General features: G+C 45.7%; 2 protein-coding genes across 2 annotated transcripts; one reads left to right on the top strand and one right to left on the bottom strand.

Moving 5' to 3' along the window:
• The first annotated feature begins 211 nt into the window (after nt 1-211).
• LOC124667701 (ELL-associated factor 1-like) lies at nt 212-6,912 on the top strand. The gene is made up of 4 exons (XM_047204954.1): nt 212-389; nt 4,268-4,626; nt 5,208-5,250; nt 6,298-6,912. Exons 1-4 carry the CDS (start codon nt 269-271, stop codon nt 6,738-6,740), a joined length of 966 nt encoding a protein of 321 aa, XP_047060910.1. The 5' UTR covers nt 212-268; the 3' UTR covers nt 6,741-6,912.
• A 1,122-nt stretch (nt 6,913-8,034) lies between these two features.
• Nucleotides 8,035-10,202, bottom strand: LOC124667700 (protein NRT1/ PTR FAMILY 5.10-like). Its single transcript, XM_047204953.1, has 3 exons — nt 10,042-10,202; nt 9,720-9,937; nt 8,035-9,480 (listed from the first exon to the last, which is right to left on the bottom strand). The coding sequence occupies exons 1-3, from the start codon at nt 10,166-10,168 to the stop codon at nt 8,197-8,199; spliced, it is 1,629 nt and encodes a 542-aa protein (XP_047060909.1). The 5' UTR covers nt 10,169-10,202; the 3' UTR covers nt 8,035-8,196.
• Between the last annotated feature and the right edge of the window lie 250 nt (nt 10,203-10,452).

The raw sequence follows: 10,452 nt of genomic DNA, 5'->3' as shown, positions 1-10,452 counted from the left end.
TCCTTTTTCCTTTTATTGCTCTTCATTTCCTTTTTCTTCGAAAATAGACGGAAAGTTTCCCTTTCATTTTCGACCCTATACTTGAGGGGTTATGTGCTCTACCTTAAATTTGAGGGGGTTAAACGTTCTAAACCTCAAACCTGAGGGGGTTATGTCGACTTCTTTCGATCTTGGCACGAACCAAACATACCCTAAACATACCCGTGGACCCGATAATACTCGCCGTCTCTAATCCAGCGCTCGACCGAAGCGCCACAGCGGCGTGGGTATGGCGAGCACCAACAGCGGTGAGCCGAGCTCTGCGCCGCAAGCGAACCGGTGGTACGAGCTCCGACTAGGGTCCTCCTGCAGCCACCCCTCCCCTACCGCCAAGTACTGCACGCTCCGCTGTAAGATCTCGATTGCCCCCTCTGTTATCTTTGGTGGTTATCACCAATCGCATCGGCGGCTCCTCAAAGTTTCATGGTTAGTAGCCCCACTACCTTAGAATACGATCTGTATCCGCGATTAATCCATGTGTACCTCGTTGAGGGGGGTAGCGGTTTTCGTCAACCAGAGGTATGGTTTGGGATCTGTGCTTTGGTATTCGAGTTCTGGAATATCGTCGAGATGTTCGGTTTGTGATTATCGTCGAGATGTTTAATTGTTAGAAGAAAATATCAACTTTAGCAAATCCATATATAAATCAGCCTTATTTTATTTAGCATCTCGTATTCTTTGCTCTGGTTCAGTGCTCCGGTATAAAGATGCAGAAAATTTGTGCTTTCTTTAATATCGCACTTTGTTGCTGTCAAAACTCGTTGTTAGCTTGAACTTCTCCCCTTCAGATCAGGCTCGGTTACTCACTTTTGGCATCAAGCTCTGCTACATTTTACATTTTCGTTCATAGCATGATCCATATTGTTGTACAAGGTTTGCATAATTGAGATATGACATAGGCATATGGTGGACGAAATATCCCAGTTTCACTCTGAATGAGGAGCCACCGGTATAGAAATGATAGATGAACAGTAATAGTGAGAACAAACTGGATTCTTGTGATTTTCTAAACCGTGATTTACAGGGGGATAACAAGGCATGACTACAGGGAATTAGACATAATTAAGTTAAGATGAGGGAGAATAAATCAATTCTTCTTTTTTCGAGAAAACGCAAAGAATTTCCCTAATTTTCTCTACTAGCAAGGGAACTGAAGGCTGATCTTTGTCGGAGGACGCAGGCATTGCGCCATTTCCAAACCAATCCAAGCTGTCAGCAACGTTGCGGAGGCGAGGCCTGAAGACTGATCGATTCTTCTTGCTTTATTGATCATCAAATGCATAGGGTCTTTATATAGTGGACGCATCAGCCCTTAGGCCTTAAATAACACAATACTATTCCTAACAGATTAGACTCCAATCCAAAACTTCCTAATACAATACTATTCAAAGTCACTCTTCTTTGGATTACCCATTGTTCTCCATGATATTACACCCCTCCAGGTCTCGACGCTTGTCCTCAAGATGCGTGGTGATGGAGTGATGGAGACAGTTCTAGCCCTAGACCTCCCCATGTATATTTGGTCGAGGGCCTATGTCATTTCTTAGGCATGGACAAATAGGACGAACTTGAACCTTAATACCTGATATCTTGCCATGGATGATCTTGCTTCCTTTTGTTTCAGAGGCTTCTACGTGGAAACATGGTGTGGTAAGATTCATCCTCAACCACATTGCATCACCAAATCAAAAGTGGTTTCATCCCTCTTCTATCTCCAATCAAATAGGGAAAACACATATTTTGAACCTTGATTCACAATTGGATAACTGCGGTGCTGAAGAGGCATGGCTGCACAGCATTGAGTAGTCATAGTTTATTAGGAAACTTATAGCAGGAGTGGCTCCTACGACTCCACATTAAAGAAAATAATATGCACATGTACGACAGGGGACCATTTTGGCCTCAAGGGCCAAACCAAGCGTAACTCTGGACATGGTTCAAAAAGCGGAAATAAGCGCTGAGCGATGGCAATAAGCGGCTGACCTCTTGATAAGGTCCACTAGCACAATAAGGGCGTAAGAGACTCGTGCTAATGGTCTCTTTCCTGCTACAGAGCTGGCCCAGTAAGGCCCATTATCGAACCCTAGTCCGCTAACCCAATGTGAGCCATTTATCATTTCTAATCTAAGCCGTCCATCTACTTTGCTTATCTCTTTCTCTGACTTCTTCACTTTCATGCACACATGCACAAAAACAATGGCGGCGCTACTAGCGTAGACCCTTCCCTGCCTCCGCCGCCTCTCCTTCCCCGGAGCAAGCACCACTCTCCTCTACCTCTTTGCTCCTAGATGCCCAGAATTGCTTCCCTGTTTTCTGTCGGTACGGTTCCATACAAAGCTTAAGCTTCAGTTCCTCTAAGCGGTGCTTTACCGCGTGCTTAGCGCTTTTTTGAACCTTGACTCTGGATAAAATTAAGTAAATGATCTGGGTATTCAGAACACACCCAACATTCTATGACTACTAACTCCTCAATTAGATGGTGAAGCTATGATTGCCTGCTTGGCTGGATATTATTAGAATACTCAGCATCTTGAATATTGTATATAATAGATTGATTCTTCTCACTTGGTTGGTTACGAAATACGTATCATCTTTATGTAATGATTGCATAACCCTTAGATCTTTAGGACTCCTAACAGATTAGGGCCTTTGATTTGTAGGATTTGTATAAGAATTGTGTAGGATTTGGATCCTATGGGAAAATTTCCTACACAAGTTGTTTGATTCATAGGAACATATCCTATAGGAATCTTGTAGGGCTTGTTTGATTCATGGGATAGGAGAAGTGGAGGAATAGGAAAAATGGAGGATTGCTATGACCTGCTTCCTTGAATCCTATGAGAAAAACCTATGGGAATTGGTACAACTAGTTGTTTGATGGCAGCGTAGGAAAGCCATAGGAAATTTCTATCGAGATTGAGTGCATAGCATAGTTGTCATAGACACATAGGAATTTTTCCAAGAGATCTAACCTCTTGTTAGAAATCCTATAGGATTGTAGTATAGGAAAGCAATCCATAGGAATTTTGGAGGGTTCAATCCTTTGAACCAAACGGGCCCTATAGGAAAAATATTCCTATGGTTAAAAATCCAACAAGATTCCTTTGAAAGTCCTTTGAATCAAACAAGCCCATCCTATAGGAAAACAGCATTAGGTCATACCTCATGGAAAATTCTTTTGTTACAATCAAACACACTTCATCTTCCCATAGGATTCAAGTAGGCATGGCATCCCAATCCTATGCTTTTCCTATCTTATGAATCAAAGGAGCCCTATATGTTTTTATCCTATATTTCCTAGTACTATTCCCTGAAGGACTCATAATCTTTCTCTGTTTGGACTTCCCACTGGTAGTCCACAACAGGTGAAAGATTTATCCTTTGTACTCTCTTTGTAAGTACCTGGGAGTTACTTTTTTTTCTCGGTGTATCTACTCCCTGCTGTCTTCCGTTTCCAAATTTTGGCGTTCTTAATGTCATGGTTTTCGTCAGGTATAATCTCCCTTCCAATGGGAGATTCTGAGCGGGCACCCTTTTTTTTGGTTTGTACTACCAGGCCTTATTAATGACCTTTTTTCTTCTTCTACTTTTCACTAATCCCCAGGATATCATTCAATTGATTACCCGAAATAGTGTAATTTGTGTTCTAACACTTCGTGGGATTGTTTTTCTGTGAAAAAATCCTCATTTTTTATTGGTTGATAAGGTGTCCATTATCGGGTTGTAGAGTAGCCAGAGTAGCAAATTGCTTTCCTATGCAATGCTTATCATTCTGCAGTGTGCACCATCAAGTCCTTCATTGAAAATTTAGTGCAATGACCTTTTTGTTTTTGCTGTCTGATTTCCATGTGACAGTCAAACTTTCACAACTGAGTTATATCACACTTTTCTTCCCTAAAGGTCACAATCCAGGGATATATGTAATGCTTTGGGCCATTCGTATTGATCTCAGAACCGTCTTTGGTTCTTCTTGCTTCATGTGTAATCTTTCCAATTGTTACTATATGCTACTGGAAGCTATTCTTTTATGCATTTTATGTAAATCTCGTACTACACAACTTATCAAGGTAAGCATAACTCATAATTGACTAGGAAGCAAACAAAGCTACCTCCTATATACCATCTAACAGAAGTGAATACCCTTTTTGATTCGTGAAAGCTCATATGTTCTTATTAGGCACAAACCAAATTTGGTTTTGCATTAAATCATTTTATTTCGATGTTGCAGATGAATTTAAGCCAGCATCCATTGATAAGACTCAAGCTGGCTCTCTGCAGAAAAACAAAGATAATCGGGTAACTGTAGAATTTCATAACAATCTGCCTGGCAAACCAAAAGTAACATTTGAAGGAAACCAAGAAGAGTATAAGGATAATGATGGTGTCTTGTTTTTCGACGGTGAGACCTTTCGCTTGGAGCGATTGCATCGAGCTGTCAAGAGATTAAGACATGTCCGTGTTCCGGGAGAGTCTGCAACAACTTCCATGGCAGCTACAACTAATGGAATGGGTGAATCTCATTCTCCTCCATCAGCGAAAGCTGTCAAGTTGCCTGCGATGAACAAGCCTTCTATGCACTCAGTTCCGGTAAGTTCGCCCGTTTCTTTCCTGTTCCTGTGTTCTTCTGCTGTTTTTCAATCCTCTGTTTTACACCTCGATTCCTTTTTCGTTCCCGTTCTTTCTGGATGTGTTTTCTATTACTAGTGCAACAGTTATTCCCAGCCTCTTATCAGTTACCACTCCAGAGCAACAGTGATTCACAAAACTGTTGCTGCTGCTTCTGCTCATCGTCGTGACATTTCGCTCTCGCCCTCCAACAATGCCATCCTCCTGTATCGTCTATCGTGCATAGATCCCCCTTTCTCTGGAGATGTGCATCATAGTACCGTGCCGGTTCACCTGACTAAGTTTATTTTCAAACTGCATGAGTGGCAAGTGCACCTGCACAATATATGACACAATATCGCATTGTGACTAGATTTATTTACAAGTATGCATCAGTTCTTGCCCTAAAGTCATAGTTAAAATTGTCAGATGACATCGATATGGTTATACAAGTATTATATGGAATCTTTGCCAGCCTTCATGATTTGATGTTGTACAAGCAGTCTAATGTTTGGTATTGCAAGAGGCACTTGTATCTAACCGTGATTCTGAATATCCTGTAGGTTGAGGTTGAGCGCATTGAGATTGGTGAACCTGAAAATCCAGGTAACTTGACACCTATGTGCTTTCTTTTCTTTAATCTGCTTCTTCTTGTATATGTCATGAGGTAGCAAAGTCATCTCGTGTATTTCACTGCTTTGACTCTAGAAAAATTTCTGAGGATTTTTTCTACGATTATAATCCTTAGCGCTTTAATTTGAACGGAGTTAAATATGTCACACATTGTGATTCACAATCCTGTTTTTCAGGTGTTACTTTGCTCAGATAGACATTCACCTTTTTTTGGGGTCCTACTTACATTTGGAACTTGCTTGGCTGTAAAATTTTGTTTCATATTCTCCTATCGTCCAGTGGCGGAGCCAGCATGTAACCATAGGGTTCACATGAACCCAATGTCCCAATGAAATTAGCTTAACATCTTTACAATCACTACATATTTACTGCTTATATCTACTTAGAACCTAGTCTTAAAAAGCAAGTGAACCCAATAAAAATATGCTTTTATTGTCCCTGAAATGTTTTGGTATAACCAAAAGAACCATGTCAGGGCCGAACAGTTGTGCATAAGAATGGATAAGTATCATCCGTTTCAAAAGCTGAATTTGCGCTTGAGGGATATTCACATAGTTATTGCTTGCTGGCTGCATGATATTTCCCAACCTTGCTAGCGGCTCTCATCCTAAGCGAGGCCTCACAGGCTTTTGTTCCTTGCTTTTGATCTCAAAGGGTGGGCATGCTAGCCCATTATATGCAGAAACCACTCTTGGCTTGTTCAACAATTGTATTCAAACTCAAAACTCTCGATCCTAACCTAACTTATGGTATATCAACTATAACACTACTAAGAGATAGCTAGCTCCTGTTTCAATGGTGCCTTATGAGTTGGTCCTTCACCCATAACCTCACAGATGCTACCAGCTAGCCATGGTTGCAGGCTTGCAGCCAAAAGAGGCCGCATGACGACAAAAGGAAACATGCCTATTTTCGGTAGCCATGGTTGTAGGCTTGCTGTGTTTCTTAGGATATGCTGAACTTCTTGATTTCTGTGACAAGATTGTAATATATGCTCATCTGCTTCCTTGCCCATGACAGAACCAAGAAGCAACAACAGGAGCTCTACATATCAACCAGTCACTGCAGACCCATTTTCCTTTTCACCTGATCCAAATGACCAAGATGAAAACCTAGATATACTTGGTGATGATGACAATGGCTCACCCAATAATATGGCCACAGCACAAGGGACATCTTATCGCGGTTTTGACATCAACTTACCAAATCAGCTCGACATGGATGATGAGGTTGCTGATGTAGATGTAAATGATGAAGCTGACGAGGGACTTAACGCAGCTGAGGCCCTGCGGGCTCAAGTCAATGCAGAAGGCCAGCAGGTGGAGCACGCCTCCTCTAGCTCTAGCGGGAGCGGGAGCAGCAGCAGCAGCAGTGGGAGTGGGAGCGGAAGTGGGAGCAGCAGTAGTGATAGTGACGGCAGCGATGGCGATTCAGCCAGCTCGGGAGGGGATGTTGATATATGAGTTTCAGGCTGCCGAACTTACTTGCTGTGTATGGTTCGCAGTTTTTACAGCATTACAAAATGAGCTGCTAGTTGATGCTTCACTAAGATGATACTACTAGTGACGATAACTAAATCTGAATTGTACTACAACTGTTGTGAACAACTATGTTATAATTTATCTGTAACCTCAACGTGTAGTTTTTTCCTTATCATACAATGCATCTGAAAATTCACATTTTATAAGAAATGAGATGAGTCATATACACGTTGAGTCCCACAACTTGTTGTATACGTGCAAATTAGTCCCACAACTTGCAAAGCGTGAACGTACACTAAGTTGTACCGAGGAAGCAAATAGGTTCAAATTAGTAAAATTTTCTTAGGCTAATGTGACAATGGTTCTACCTTATAGGTGGGTCCCACCTATCAGTGGTAGAAGAAACCATTAAAATTAAAACACGGTTGGCGGGGAATTGGACTTTGGATCTTCTTAGGCAAATGTGACAATGATTCTACCTTATTGGTTGTCATTTATATTTGTCGATGAGTACGCGATGGGGAGACACAAGTTACCCATCTTAGATGTCACGATGGTGACGAGACTCTACTGCTGCTGCTATAAATCACTATAAGAGTAACATGTGTGTGGTTATAATGATAAGATTGTGATGTTCCAAGGGCTTCCAGGATCCAGATTATAAAGGTGGCATGATTTAGAGTTTACATGGAAGAGTTTTACCTCGACACTACAAGTCCTATTCTAAGACAGAATACATCTTGCCCTAGACGTAAAGGATTCCGCCTGGTGTATGTCGATATGGATTCGCCTAGAGTTCTCCAGGCTGGATTTTTCACCTTGGTTAATCATCAGCTGGGAAATAAAGTGCCACTAGGATTTCCCTGAAAACATCTACGAAAAGGCTTATTGCTGCAAAAAGGTTCACCACGCTATTAAAAAATGTGTAAATGCGTTTGCGCAAAAAGAATGCCGCCACATGTATTTGGACCAAGTTTGCACATCGGCGCAAGTTTCTGTACCACTCCATCCCATTCTATAGGACGTGGCTATGTCTCTGAGATTTTTTTAAGTCTCAGTCACCTCAGAAAAGTGCAACTCGGTTCAGTTGCGTATTTTTGGTAGAAAAGTGCAATTGCACTTTTTTAGCAAAAAACGGCAACTCAAGTATTTTTTTTTGTAAGTGATTTAGACTTAAGAAAATCTAGACATAGCAAAACCACATTTTATAAGTTGGTGTATGAAGGAGCTAATGCCTCTTTTTTTAACTGTTTGCAACAATTGATGCAATGTCCAGTTTTTGTACAAAGTGGTCATTTGATTCATTTGGATATGTGCACGAAACACATGAGGGCGGTACAGATTTCTGTAGGTGTAACGCTATATACGTCTATACATACTCCTACATCACAAGGAATTACTAACACCTTACAAAAGCTCTATGTATGAAATCTGTAATCTACATGACAGCAACATTATTGTCATGATGAGATACCCTCTTCTTGTACACATAAACGCGCGAGACGACGACGAACGCGACGAGCTCCACGGCGCAGAGCCCGGCGAGGAGCCAGTAGAAGTAGTCGAGGTGCGCGCGGTTGAGGTTGTTGGCGAACCAGCTCTCGCCGCCGCTCTTCTGGGTGGCGCCGTCGATGGCGGAGATGAGGAAGCTGCTGAGGAAGTGGCCCACCCCGAAGATGCTGAGGAAGAAGGCGAGGCCGATGCTGCGCAGCGCGTCGGGGACCTGGTCGTAGAAGAACTCCTGCAGCCCGATCATGGCGAAGACGTCGGAGAGGCCGAACAGCACGTACTGCGGCACCATCCACCACAGGCTCATCGGCAGCGGCACCTTGGGCTGGTCCACGAGCCCGGCGTCCCTCGCCACGCCGAGCCGCTTCGCCTCGACGAGCGCGGCCACGGCCATGGCCACCATCGCGAGGACGAGGCCGGTCCCGATCCTCTGCAGCATGGTGATGCCGGAGGAGAGGCGCGTGAACCGGCGCGCGGCGGGGACGAAGAGCCGGTCGTAGACCGGGATGAAGGTCATGATGGTGAGGCTGATGAACGTCTGCAGCGCCGCCGGCGGCACCTGGAACGTGGCCCCGATCCTCCGGTCCAGCGTGCCGGCCTGCTTCGTGAAGAACGTGGAGGACTGGGAGAAGATGACGGCGTAGATGATGCAGGTCGCCCAGATGGGGAAGAGCCGCAGCAGGCCGCTGACCTCCTCCCGGTGCTCGGCGCTGAACTCGGCGTCGTCGTGGCCGGACTTGGAGCCTGTGAGGAGCGCGACGAAGGCCCTGGCGAGGCGCGCGAAGGGGCTGGACTGCGTGGAGGTGTAGTAGCGGTACCTGCGCGTGCCGAGCAGGAACATGGCGAGCGCGACGACCATGACGAGGCAGGGGATGCCGAAGCCGAGGCCCCAGCCGATGTTGTCCTGGATGTAGCTGGAGATGACGGTGGTGGCGGCGGTGCCGGAGCACATCCCGAAGTACCACCAGTTGAAGAAGGAGCTCCGGGCAACGGACTCCTCGCGGTGGCCCTGGTCGAACTGGTCCGCGCCGAACGCCTGCGCGCAGGGCTTGTGCCCGGCCTCCGCCAGCGCCACCAGGTAGAGGGAGACGTAGAAGATGGCCACCTGCACCGGGGACGGGGTGCAGTTGGCCGCGTGCGTGGTGAAGAAGCTGCCGCAGCCGTCGGAGTGGAACGCCGGGAGCGACGAGGAGAGGGTCAGCATGCCCATGCTCTGCATTCACATTTTAGTGTACACTGGCATCAGTACCCAAATCAATGTCAGTGACGAAATTTTACTTGACCCATGAAATCGTCGGTCCTACTGTACTTTTACGTCAGCCAATCTGCTCGATTGGGGGCGGACAGAAAGGAGGAATTCATGCAAAGGGGAAGCACTTTCTTCCCTTTTGGGTGAAAAAAGGGATGAACTGACGAGGTTGGGGAGTGGGAGGAACAAGAAATTGGACTGACCAGGACGAAGAGGATGGAGGCGAGCACGATGGTGCGGAACCTCCCGAGCCAGGCGTCGGCGACGCACGCCACCAGCAGCGGCAGCATCGTGGCGACGCCGCTCCACGCGTTGATGGCCGCCGCCGCGCCGGCCGTCGACTCCCCCAGCGGGCCCGTCAGGTAGCTGATGAGGTTCGCCGACACGCCGTGGTACGCGAACCTCTCGGCGATCTCCACACCTTCAAATTCCAACAACGAAGATCTATCACAAGTTAAAACCACACCTCCATCGATCAGTACTCATGGATCGACTTCACCAAATGGTTCTTAGGTGAGGCCGTACCGAGAACAAACATCGCGGCCGACCATCGGCCGGTGGAGGCGCGCGACGCGGGGCCGCCGCGGAAGTCCACGACGCCGGGGACGACGCCGTCGGACCGCGGAAGGAGGAGGGGCTGGGTACTGTCCATTCTTGTTCTTTGTGTGTTGCGTGTGTGTGGCGGCGAAATCGGAGGAGTTGAAGAAATGCGATGGGGGCGAGGCGATCATGATATACTGTCGCGTCGGGTACAGAATCGGGTTCAGCACGCAAAAACACACGACACGAGGCCCCGCGCCCTTTTCCCTTACTTTTCGCGTACAAAATTCGCTTCCTTCCTTTTCAGGTAAATCTACTCGTGGGCAGGAGTAGTGAACTTTACCACTTTAGACTTTACATCGATGTTTACATGATAGTAATATAATGTTTTGTATC

This window comes from Lolium rigidum, chromosome 6 (genome assembly GCF_022539505.1).
Source record: "Lolium rigidum isolate FL_2022 chromosome 6, APGP_CSIRO_Lrig_0.1, whole genome shotgun sequence".
Lineage (NCBI taxonomy): Eukaryota > Viridiplantae > Streptophyta > Magnoliopsida > Poales > Poaceae > Lolium > Lolium rigidum.
The sequence above is the reverse complement of the archived record's forward strand: the minus strand, read 5'-3'. Positions and strand labels throughout refer to the sequence as shown.